This window comes from Limulus polyphemus, unplaced genomic scaffold, assembly GCF_000517525.1.
Source record: "Limulus polyphemus unplaced genomic scaffold, Limulus_polyphemus-2.1.2 Scaffold1468, whole genome shotgun sequence".
Lineage (NCBI taxonomy): Eukaryota > Metazoa > Arthropoda > Merostomata > Xiphosura > Limulidae > Limulus > Limulus polyphemus.
Window position 1 is genome coordinate 156,197 of NW_013667078.1, and position 13,704 is coordinate 169,900.

A 13,704-nucleotide genomic window follows, 5' to 3' on the forward strand; every position below is an offset into this window, starting at 1 on the left:
CTATATATATATATATATATATATAATACAAAAACAACAAATTGTTGTAATACATGAATTTTCTTACACGTGGTCTTGAAGCAACTACATCCAGATGGCGTGCTTACACATTGTTGTTTATAATCTAACGAGTGAAAAACAAAGTTCACGGTCATATCTTATTTAGAGAATGTGTTTAAGTCGTCATCAATGTATGTTACACGAGAAGATGAACAATAGACGAAACAATTAACTCAAAACAAAGTATATTACTATTTTCAACTATTGTAATATAATTATTGTGCATTAATTGTGAAGGATAAAATAAATAGACTGAGTTTACTATGAGCTTCTCCTGGTCAGACCTCATGAAAGAAGTCACAAGATCAAGAAGAAAAAAACAGTAGGAAAAGTCCATAGAAAACTCATTCCACGTGTTGAAAACAGTACCTAATAAATCCACCTAAAAAGGAGGAAAAAATAACTTTGAAAATACTATTTTTTAAATACTTCAAATCCTATAATAATATAAATATTAAGAGTGAATGGTTAAAAGAAACTTTACACATTTTTTTTTTATGCAACGACCATAGTTAAGTGTTATAATGTAGGTTTTGAGTAAATTAGAGACGAGTAATATAGCTTGAAAACACTTAACACTTAGCAGCTGTTGCGGTGATGTGGGTGGGCTGGAAACGGGAAGGACACTGTTTCTTGTATATATATCTCTGACTGTTGTCCCACAAACAGGTGGGTGACAGAAAACATGGCTTATATGCATGTTTACGAGAGTATCAAGTCTCTTTCTCCAGTACCGTGAATGCAAAATATCACAGTTTTTTCTGCTGCAAAAAGCTATGCAGATTGAACTATTTCAGCACAACGATTTTAAAATATTCTGATTTTTTTTTGGTATTTTTGTTACGTGATCTCTTCCGACAGCTCCAGCATATCATAGTTTGCTCTTCTGCACAAACGTGAGTACTTTGTTTCACGATCGCTTCCTCTCATTTTATTTGTGTGTAAATGCAAAGAGTACGACTGCTTTCTTTCAGGTGAACGATCCTATCTGTCAGACAATACACAGCACTGAGCAGGGAAGGGTTATGAATTGCTCTACTGCGTAAAAACAAGACGGAGTTTAGTATTATCTGAACTTTAGGTTTCGGGTATAGTGATGTACATTAATGCATGAATACACTCGTTTTATGTCGTCCGATGTTGTCGGTTTTTGTTTTGTATTTTGTATCATTATCAACGCTAGAAACTATCGTGCTACAAGTTAGTGCTTTAGTTTTAATACACTCTAGTAGCTCTACAGGTTCGATGTCATGTTAAGCGAAAAAAAGAAATTATTCCTGCTACTGTAAAATGTCACAATAAATGTGATGTCCATTTGTAGTTTCGCAAGATAGTGAACGTAGCAAACAAAATTATTTATTTATTTCTAAATTTTTCAATAAGTTAATGTTAAAAACTAGATACCCTACTAAGCGAGACAAGAAAAGGAAAAACTCGTAACCAATTTTCATAAGTTCACTTATTAAAGTCTTAGGCCTATTTTTAATTTTACCATCGGTAGAGCAGTTATTGCTGTGTATTTTACAATATTAGTGTCAGTTTGTTTATGCTATAAAATAAGCTACACAAAACTGTGCCAACCGCGAGATCGAACCCCAATATTTACTCCCACATTTACTGCTAAGACACCAGGGGTCCAATAACAATGTGCCAAACGTTAGAGATTTGGGCAAAGAAATATTAAGCTATAAAAATGGATGGATAGATAAAAATCTTTTTTATTGTTAAAAACTGGGAAGCCATCATGGGAAGTAGTATTTAGGTTACATAAATTCGAGATACTTTGAACTTTTCTGTTTATGCTAGTTATTTATTTCTGTTTTAGACCAAGTAAAAAAAACAAATAAAATAAAACTTATACGGTGTTAGCTACGAATCACGTAAAAAAAAATAAAACTTATACGGTGTTAGCTACGAATTACGTAAATATCAGACTACTCTCAACAGAAAGTCTGCTTTCTTTCTCATGGACAACGAACCGTTGCTTAATGATGTAGCTAAATTTTTATAGTTGTATTTATTCAAGAACGTACACTTATTATTTTGTTTAGTCACTGGCTTACTAATAAGACATATTCGTACTGTCGTAAGGATGTGTACGACTATACTTCACGCCACATTCACAATGGGCGCTTCGCAATGATTTCATGCATAGATAAAACATGGGAGATTTTGAATAACACTGAAGTTTACTGTTCCTGCATAAAATACCTGATATATTTACCGTTGCTCATCAACGCGTTATAGATTTATAGAGTCAACGTCATGTCTTAAGAGAGAGGCTTTGCTATAGCGATATATTTTACAGCTTAAGTTCCATATTAAAGCGTTTGTGAATTTGCAGTAAGCTACGCCACTGACCATTCGTCATGTTTTTACCGCTTTTATTTCTGTATGCTTCCTCTAAGACTGCAGTACTAATGGTACAGAGAAGCTTCCTATGACGTTCACGCTCCACAATTACATATTTTTTATGCGTGTGTGTAACATGAAGACTACCAAACATTATACAACAGCCATGACTATCAGTTTGGTGTGCAAGAATCATGTCTCTCCAGTTTTTAGATGTTTTGTTTTTTTTGTTTTTGTTTTGTTTTTAATTATGCACAAAGCTACACAAGGGCTATCTGTGCTCTGCCCACCACGGGTATCGAAACCCGCATTCTAGCGTCGTAAGTCCGCAGACATACCGCTGTGCCACTGGGGGCATTTTTTTTTTTTTACATGTAATCTACTTCACCGATACAACATATCACTTAACGTCAGCCATGACTGATTCTTGCACACCAAACTGATATGTCTCTCCAGTTTTTAGATGTAATTAACTTTACCAAGACAACGTAACACTTAACGTCCGTCATTTTGAACACAAAGAAAATACGAGTCTGTAATATTTCTTCATTCACCATTTTGATCATCAAGAGAATGCGACTCCAACTTGTTGCTTGTTGCTAACGTCAATAACGACTTTGGTCCATTGAACTATAAAACAATTAGTAATTTTCATATTTCCTCTATAATCCACTGTACACATCTAAAATAACCTTACCCTCGACTAATGGCTATGATCAGTAGGTTTGTTAATCACCTCGGTGATCTGAGTCTCTAATAACTATTATGATCAGCACGCAAGCTAATTATCATGGTAACATGAGTCTCTAATAACGATTATGATCATCACGCGAGCTAATCACCATGGTAACTTGAGTCTCTACTAACTTTTATTCTGTTAGCACACTAGTTAATCATCATGGTAACATGAGCCTCTACTAACTTTTATACGGTTAGCACGCTAGTTAATCATCATGGTAATACGAGTCTCTATTAACAGTTATATGATTAGCACGCTAGTTAATCATCATGGTAATACGAGTCTCTATTACCAGTTATAATTAGCACGCTAGTTAATCATCATGGTAATACGAGTCTCTATTACAGTTATATGATTAGCACGCTAGTTAATCATCATGGTAATACGAGTCTCTATTAACAGTTATATGATTAGCACGCTAGTTAATCATTACGGTAATACGAGTCTTTACTAATGGTTACGTGACTAGCACGTTAGTTAATCATTCTGGTTTAATAATGTCTGTTATTTTTTACTGATCACCAGGACAACGTAAAGCTGTAAATTTCATTGTGTTCTATAAAGGAAACGCAAATGTATAGTGTCACCGTATTATTTTGTGAATCGCCATTAAAAAAAACAACAACAAACAAACTGTACTCAAACTTCTTTGATGAACTGTAACATACTGAGTTAATAACGTGATTTTCTAGAATTTCTTGTATTCAAATACTGTATATTATTGTCAGATGATCTTTCATTAGGAGTTGTAATGCATTATAAGGCAAGTTGTTCTTTATAATCGGTCATTATCATGATTCTAAAATCAGCTATGATTTGTTGAGATTCATAAGAAAAAAAAACATACAAAAAACCTGATTCTCGTTATTAGTTGCAAATCGGCAATCGGACCTTTCCTCGGGAACCAATTTATTTTAGGTTTGGTCTAGAAACTCTAAACCGTGTTGTTCATCAAAGCAATACCTTTCTCTAAAGTTGACTGAATGAATAGTTGTGCAGTTTCCAAACTGTGTAAAATCGATAGATAATTTTTAGTACAAAAACAGCACACAACTGTCCAAACGTGCCACAGACTCTCTCGTTTCAGTTAGATAAAAACAGCACACAACTTTCCAAACGTGGTACAGACTCTCTCGTTTCAGTTAGATAAAAACAGCACACAACTTTCCAAACGTGGTACAGACTCTCTCGTTTCAGTTAGATAAAAACAGTACATAACTGTCCAAACGTGGTACAGACTCTCTCATTTCAGTTAGATAAAAACAGCACACAACTTTCCAAACGTGGCACAGACTCTCTCGTTTCAGTTAGATAAAAACAGCACACAACTGTCCAAACGTGGTACAGACTCTCTCGTTTCAGTTAGTTAAAAACAGCACACAACTGTCCAAACGTGCTACAGACTCTCTCATTTCAGTTAGATAAAAACAGCACACAACTGTCCAAACGTGGTACAGACTCTCTCATTTCAGTTAGATAAAAACAGCACACAACTGTCCAAACGTGGTACAGACTCTCTTATTTCAGTTAGATAAAAACAGCACACAACTGTCCAAACGTGGTACAGACTCTCTCGTTTCAGTTAGATAAAAACAGCACACAACTGTCCAAACGTGGTACAGACTCTCTCGTTTCAGTTCGATAATTTTATTTTCTATCATGCGGTACAAATAAATATAGCAAATGGCAAAAGTGATCATTTATGTGATACATCGAAGGTCTGTGGGGTGGGGATCGGGGGTCTAAATGTGTGTTTACATTTAGTTATTATTATTGTCCTTTTTACATTGAATATTTTCGTATTTATTACGTCTACGTTATAGTATTTTTTCTTCTTTAACGTGTTTTGAAATTAAAAATTCCCCTTGCCTTATATAATCATTATTATCCGATTATTAAATAAAATGACATTTCATATCATTAGGCCATTTATATGACTGGAAACCACGAAAGTGTGATAAATAAAAACAATTAAGTAGCAGCTACCATGACCATTAGGATATAACGTCATGTGAGTTACAGAGTGATTTGGCAGAAATTTTGGAACAAGTATAAAGCCAGTCGGTTGAAAACTCATGTATTGGCACACCAAGTCCTCTTACCTATAATGACTACTTTGAAGTTGAACGGCCTTAATTTTATTAGAAAGACCGTAAACATGATGATGGAATACATGAAAGTTAGTTGTGAAAATATACAGAGTAGAACTCCAGAGATGTCATTCAATTTTGTTCTATTTGTGTAACATTTTCCGAAAGAAACTCATAGAGCACACATTAACAGAGTGAAAGAATGGTATAATATAAAAGCTTGAAAATAATAAATATAAATAGGAACTTTTCAGCCTGTAAACAAATAAAGCTATGTTGCTATGTGACAACACTATTAAACATATTCTATAATTGTCTTTGCATTTCTTTATAAGAGGGCCGGGTGTGACCTATTAGCTAATGTGCTAGTACTGTGAACTTGAGAGTTCGTGGTTCGGGGCCGTTGCTGAAGAAACGCACACTGCACTTGGAATTTTGTAAGAGTTACAGTTAAATCTCACTATTCGGTCAGTCAAAATTAGCCCAAGAGTTGGGTGTTTAATAGTTGCCTTTCCTCTAGTCTATTATATCAAAATTAGGGCCGGCTATGATAGCCCTTGCGTAGATTTGTGCGAAGTTCTAAAACGAGCTAATAATAAGTAGTTTCGGATTAAAAAAAAGAACAAAACGACAATACGCTGAAATGATTTTATACACTAAAGATCGTCATTTCTGAAGCACACTTTGGCACCAGGTGAAAAAGGCTTCAGTTTCTACGCACACACAAAAATTTGTTGTAGCACAATCAAGGCTGCAGCTATCTTAGTGTTTTATTTCGAGGAATTCAAAGACGATGAGCTTAACTGTATACGAATGTAGAATAAACAAAAATATGTATTTTTTAGGTTAAAGTTTTCCATCTTGACATGTTTCATTTTTGTATTCGGGAAACGAAGTAACTTGTTAAGCTAGCCAAATTAAAGTATATTTATTGTAGACTCTACTTACAAGTAGAAAACCCAATTTATATAAATGCAGCATTTTAAGACGGATTACAACGTCTGTAAAAGAATCGTATGTTTCCAGCTCGTGTAAATGAGTAAATAGTCGCTAGGTAACAGTTGCTATGACCACGCTTTAGAATATAACACTTCTCGTGCTGTGAGCACGTGCAGCTTTTAGTAACTCCTTTTATATCTTGTAATAGAGCAACTGTAGAGCTTTTATAACGCACAACAATAAAATGCAACATCTTACTTAGAGCAATTTCTTATAAGTCTCAGTAAATCATAAGGAAGCAAACGTGTAATTGATTTTAATCTTGTTGTGTGAACATTAAACGTTCGTAATGTGCGAAAGTTTTCCTTCTTCGTGTTCATATTGATGCAAAATATACTTTCTAGTAAAGGCACAGTTACATTTGGATTGCATCAAAGAAATATTACGAAAGTACTCTAGATAAGAAGGTACAGCATGTGGTGTAATACTTACTACTAAATACCAGACATCACATAGTCATATGATTGCATCTACTCAATTCTATGCGAGTTCGTGCTGGCATGATTACATTAAAGGCACAGCTCAGCTTGACCATGAGTACGTTGTGGCATGAACAAATGTACGTACACTTGAGCTAAAATGCGGATATAACCTAGAATGTCAAGCTTATGGTGAAGCTCATTTTTCCTGAGTTCACGTGACATGTTCAAATGTATGGCATAATCCAACTTTGTTCGAGTTCGTGCTAACTTGATTGAAGAAATCAGACAGTTAAACTTTACTATGAGATCACGTTGACATGATCATATTTATGGCACAGTTCAGGTTTGCTGTGAGATCACGTTGACATGATCATATTTATGGCACAGTTCAGGTTTACTGTGAGACCACGTTGACATGATCATATTTATGGCACAGTTCAGGTTTACTGTGAGATCATATTGACATGATCATATTTATGGTACAGTTCAGGTTTACTGTGAGATCATGTTGACATGATCATATTTATGGTACAGTTCAGGTTTACTGTGAGATCACGTTGACATTATCACACAATGGTACAGTTCACACTTACTGTGGTTTTATGGTAGGATGATCAAATGATTACATCATGAGATAGTTAATATTTCTTGGAGGTTCACGTTGGGATGATCATCAAGACGACACAGTTCACATTTTTACTTTAGATTCTAGCTGGCATAATGATATTAAATTTGATCTTCACTGTAGTTTCAGTATTTCTTATATTGATTGATATATTATTTGTTTTACTGAATGATTTAGTTTCACAACGCTCTGTCAACAGATCACGTGCTAACTTACAGTTTCTAAATAAATACGACACATTTTGTTTTACTGACACGCGAGGCACCATTTCTTGATAACGAATCTTATCAGCGTTGCGTGGGAGTTTTTGTAACTAGAGATTGATCAGATATTATCAATAAATCTGTATAGATGTAGTTGTGTTGAAATAATTTCTACTCAAAAAGAAGAGGGATTTCAGTAATTATATGTATTTATTTTAGTACAGTTTGTCTTAAACAGTTTTACATGAATATACACAGTTATACCAATGAGAGTGTAAAGTAACTTATACTTGTGATAATGTCACAATACGTTGTATAAAGTGATTCTTATGAATATTTATATATATATACATATATATATATGATTATTTGTCTTATTATATTAAGAAATGTAACCGTCCATTGCAAATACCGTTCCTTGCGTTGAGTTGACGCAGTTCCTGATTTTCTATAGCTTGTGCTTGATCCAACGAACGTTCCTTGCTTTGAATTGATGTAGTTCATGATTTTTTACAACTTGTGCTGGATCCAACAAACGTTCCTTGCGTTGAGTTGACGCAGTTCATTATTTTCTGTAGCTTGTGCTGGATCCAACGAACGTTCCTTGCTTTGAATTGATGTAGTTCATGATTTTTTACAACTTGTGCTGGATCCAACAAACGTTCCTTGCGTTGAGTTCATACAGTTAACACCCGCTTCTTTATCCGGAAATATTTTGTTACTAACAATAAGCACTTTCATACATAAAACGTTTCAGTGTTTGAAGATCTTAAGAATGCACTATGAAACACAGTTGAGAAAATGAAGCGGGAAAGTCAGTTCCTATATTTAGATGGCAAAGATGAAAATACACGTGTATGCTGCATGTTAACCATGTGCTACATTTGCGTCTGACATGTCTCTCGACAATCTACGCATGCTCTATTGACAGTAAAATACACAGCAAATGGCGTTTTTCTAAGCAGTGCTTTATTATTTTGTAGATAATTCTAGTATTAAAAACATACGCTATGTAAGGTGTACATGGATAGTTCAAGGAATTACAGCATGAAAATAGTTTTCCAGCCAGCTTTTGTGGCACAATTTCTAACAAACTCAAAGTAATATATATATATATAGATCCAGGTTTCCTCTGAAATTAAAGCAAGACTAGAGAGAGAAAAAAGAGAGAGAGAGTAAAATAATATAATATTTAGATTTTTCTTGTATGACCAAGGTGAATAGATGGTGTAAATAAACATTATGTATATATATATGTGTGTGTGTGTGTGTGCTTGTGTGTATGTGTATCAAAGGAATACATTTAAATTCAAACTGGTTCAAAGTTGCTTAGAAAAAAATATATATATCAATGGATCGATTTTACATCTACACTTGTGACAGAAGTTGTTGCGCATGTATGTGAAAATAATACATTTACGACTGGTTTTCTAATCGACAAAACGTACTTATACCAAAATACTTGCAGACTAGTTATTAGCGTTGCTACTTTATTTTGGAACTGGTGGCTGAGAGATAATGCTCTCATTTCAAATTACAGGTTTGTCTTCAAAGTACAGATGTGACAATAACGTAAATGTTACGCTGTTACACCCAACCGTTCTCAAAAATTATAAAATATTTTGTTCGCAGCAATAGCGTACAATGTTATCACATTGTCACATGACCGAATGACGTCTTATTTTTTGGTTAATAGATAACATTTGATGTGAAATGCGGCAAATACAATTCGATTCAATTTCTCAATGCAATTAATCATTTTTAAGTTGTCCAATATAATAGTACAAGAAACGAGTAAAAGGTGATGAGGGTCGTAAAAACTGTTCTTAGCTTTAAAAATAATAATATAGTTAGAATAATTTCAAATTCGACAAAACCTGATGATGACAAAACCTTGTCGAAACGTTGTACACTTGCCGTTATGTTAAACTTATATTAAACTTTTGCTTCATTACCCATTCAAGCCGTCTCCAGCCATTAATAGTTAGAATAAAGTACAGAAAGGTGAAAAATAAATTAAAAGTAAATTGTGGAAGAATAAAACTATCTAATATATATTTTAACAATACAGTGAAAAACAAACAAATAATATTAAAAAACGACATTTGTAATATAGTTTTCAAACTAAGAGTAAAGGCTGTTGAGCATTATGAAAATGATAATTATGATAATTTCATAATAATCAATAACATAGTTAGGATAAAGTCCAGAAAACTACAAAACAAAATTAAAGTAAATTGGGGAAAAATAAAACTGTTTAATATTCGTATTCATAAAATACAGGAAAAATAAATAAAAAAAATGTCAAAAATAGGATTAAATATTGACGGTTAAGATAATTTGTAATTGGGTCTGACCGTCTGTTTTTCTTGTTGCTGTTGTTGTTTTTTAGCTATGGTATGCCAATTAAAATAAATTGAAATGCCTAAAGTGTGCTGGCACGTTTTATAAGTATGATTATCTAATTTTTTTTTCTACTTTGCTAACTAATATAATTTAATTTTGGCTTTGTAGGAAGCTGCTAATGGTAAATAGCCACCTCGGTGGCTCAGCGGTAAGGCTTATAACGCTAAGAATTAGGTTTCGATCCTTGAGGTGGGCAAAAAAACAAATAACCAGTTGTATAGAATTTGTTTAACAACAAACTAGCAGTTTAATATATAAAAATGCAAAGGAAAATATTTTTTACTAAATTATCAGTTGATTTTCACAGGACTACATTAACTATCAGTAGTAAACATATTTGTCCTATTGTTACATTTTAGTCTCTCTCTCTATCTTTTTTTACTGAGATTATTGAATAAGCAATTCCTAGACATTTTGTTTCACTTTTCCTTATCTGAATTGTGAAAATATAATTCAAGCCCTGTCATAAGTATAAGAACACTCCTTGAGCATCTGATATGAACCACCGAACATAGTCTGCAAGGGAACTTATTGACTGCAACTACAAAGTCACACCGGATAGGTAGATTAGTAATATTGAGGTGTGTGCAAGATGACAAAAAGTTTATTAATGGCAAGTATTTGAGAGAGAGAGGGGGAAAATATATGCTGTCGTAAATATAAAAAAATAATACTTAAAATATGCTTGGTCACACACTATATGCAGTGAATAAATCATATATTGTGAAATCTGTGCAGCGTGAATTGGATATTTTCTAGGGGCCACCACATCATTTTGTTTGAAGTGAAGCCCAGTGGTACCAAACTCTTGAAAATACTTCATTATTTTCATGGAGTGATAATAATTGCTTCATCCTCTTTCAAGTGATGAGTAAATATTTGTCTGGAAGCACGTTGGAAACAAATTTGACTATAAAAGTGTTATGTTATTTGTGGGACATTATAGTGTGAGCTGCGTTCTCCACATGTGGCTTGAGGCTTTTCTGTGTATTTACTTTATGTCTAAATGTATATGGGTCCGCTGGTGGGTCAGAGGTAAGTTTACGGACTTACAACGCAAACATCCAGGGTTCGATTTCTGGCGTTGGACAAAGCAGATAGACCAATGTGACTTTGCGTTAAAATAAACAATAACAACAACAAAAAATGAAACTGAATGCATATGGATATTTACAAAGGTCATAAATGGTCTTTTGACCAGCAGAACAATGTGTTAATCCATTGATCAAGCCATGATATCAACGACTTGGAATGAATTATCCAAAAACATGTTTGTGGCACATTTATATGTTAATTTGAAAATACAAACCACAGTTTTACAATTGTGATCAAATGGCCGTGCTTTTCAAAAGTATACTGAAGAAAAACTGCACTCAGACACCCATTTCAAACTAGATGAAAGTATACCTTACAAAACATTTATTTAAACCAAAGGTCACAGTAGTAGTAGACCAGAGCTGTCACACAAATTTATTGATAATCATGCCCCCTTTTTTTTTTGAAAATATTTTGAAAAATCCGTGGATAATATTACAATTTCTATACAAACATTGAAAATTAGATATTTCATACGAAGACCCTTTATAGAAGTAAATTACACAGCAACTCTTTTTTTTTGTTAGTTTTAAAGAGAGTATCATTTAGAAAATGTTTTTCTAGACTCGTATGTGGATCAGCAGGTTATTTGTTTGATATGAAACATACCTTTTTATGTTATCAGATTACACTTTTTAACATGGAATACTTACAGATCATGGCAAGTTGTTTGAAGCATTTAATAAAATTAAAAGTTGAATGAGCAGTTTCATTCGTCTTGATCTGCACATTAAACATTTATGAACTTTCATTGGAACAAAGACAGATTTATTCTAGCTAGAAAAGGTTTCAGGATTTCAAAGGAACAAGTGTGTTAAGAATGGATAATCACATGGTACGCTTTTCTATGTAGCACTAGTAAAACTTCATAAGGTCTCAAATGGAGTATAGGTTGTCAACGGTTTGTTATTAACTTAATTCCATGATAAAAATATATATATAGTGAATTAACTCATGTTACTTAGATCTTTAATAATTCTAATGAAAGAAAGTAAATAACAAACTTTAACTATGATTATATTAATTTATTTCTATCGTTTTGTTCATGGTTAGTGCTGCTTAGAAAGAGCTTGATGATGCGGTGTATTAAGAGCAAAAGGCTATGCATCTTTTTAAACAGTATTTTCGTCATTACTTAGCTGTAAGAAAATAAATTGAGGTCAGTCACCAATTTTTAACTTTCAAGAGCATTATGAGGCTTCTATTTCTCTTAGCTTCTCAGACATTTAATCCTTTAAACTTTATTTGCAGATAGACAGACTTGAATAGCCAGCGGAAATGTAATTGTTTACCTAAGACCATATACAAGTATCCAGAACGAAAATGTTCTCCTGTTACTTTATTTTGATGCGGAAACATACATATAAAGTTGAGTATTCTATTACGTTAAACGGCAGCAATAATTCATACAGCTACCTACCTGTTGCCACATGTCCTCAAGGGACAGCTGAGAAGAGAAGAAGCCAGTATCATGGACTGTCTGTAGTTCTCTGAAAATATTTCCACTCGGTAGAATGTCCATCATGAAAAAAGTATACACTGGTTGATGTTGTTAGTAATTATTATTACTTCTTAATTTGTTCTGAGATGCAGAATAGATTACTAAACACGCATGGATACACAGCTAAATTTCACCCTGGTTAATGCTCGCTCTAGAACAAATTTATATATATATATACATGTGTGTATGTAGATTTGTAAGTTTATATATTTATGTACATATCTATACAGTAAGGTCAAACTGTCTCAACTATCTGTCTCCTCTGCACTGACACTGAAAACATTTAGTATACATGCACATCGCTCAGCTCTTACCCACTACACGGGCCCTGAGTTCTGTGGTTCGCGCCTATGCAAACAGTTGCATCTCCACACGCTCGCTAACTCACTCATAACCTTAGCCTCGCTAGCAGTTCGCAGCACGAAAGCTATTGCTGGGTTTGAGAGTATGGAACTTTGGCATCGCTTTCAGATAACGCGGTGAAACGCACCAACAATAAAGAACAAGTGCTACGCAAACATTCTCATATCGCAAACATTTCTTCACAATAGGCATCTTATACCCTTGTTTTAAGTAACTATTCAAAATAATTGGACGCAAAGAAAAAGAAGACTAGCGCACAAAAAGACGAGTTTTGATTTATTGGTGTAACAATAGTAATATTGATCTAATTCAAAGCTGGCTTCTGGGAATTTATGCGAAACATATACCTCCTATCTAGAAAAAAAAATAACAAGTTCTTATAGTTTTTGTTTTTTATGTAATCGTTCTAAATCAAAGAGAGCATGTTCAAAGTGAATCATTTACAACAACGCTGACTAATAAATTACTCAACCTTTTACGTACGTATATCTTACAGTATAAATCGTATGATGGTCGTAGTACGTATATACTACCACACATCATAAAAGTTTTACTTCATTATATTTTCAACTTCATCACTTATACAACTCATAAATGGCTTGAATTAAACTTTATCGGATAAAACAGACGAAATGAGTGAGACATGGAACAAAAAAGGAAGTTCTGGTATGAGTTCCGAATGACAAACATTTATGAAAATATAAATATAAATGGTGGGTGTTGGAATGTTTTGTAAAATAAAACTTCGAAAGAGAATCTAGAAGTGGTTTGTCCTAAGGAATATTCAGAAATATTTCATAGCAATTACTGCACGTTTCTCTTCTTCAAATAATACGTTATATATATATA

At 33.5% G+C, this 13,704-nt stretch overlaps 1 protein-coding gene across 1 annotated transcript in view; it reads right to left on the bottom strand.

Annotated features, from left to right (window-relative positions):
• LOC106463715 (Krueppel-like factor luna) overlaps positions 1 to 12,842 on the bottom strand; it is a 120,767-nt gene extending 107,925 nt beyond the window's left edge. Inside the window, exon 1 of the mRNA XM_013923777.2 lies at positions 12,412 to 12,842. Within this exon, the coding sequence (XP_013779231.2) occupies positions 12,412 to 12,516 (105 nt within the window). The 5' untranslated portion in view covers positions 12,517 to 12,842. The remainder of the gene's footprint in view (positions 1 to 12,411) is intronic.
• Positions 12,843 to 13,704: the final 862 nt, after the last annotated feature.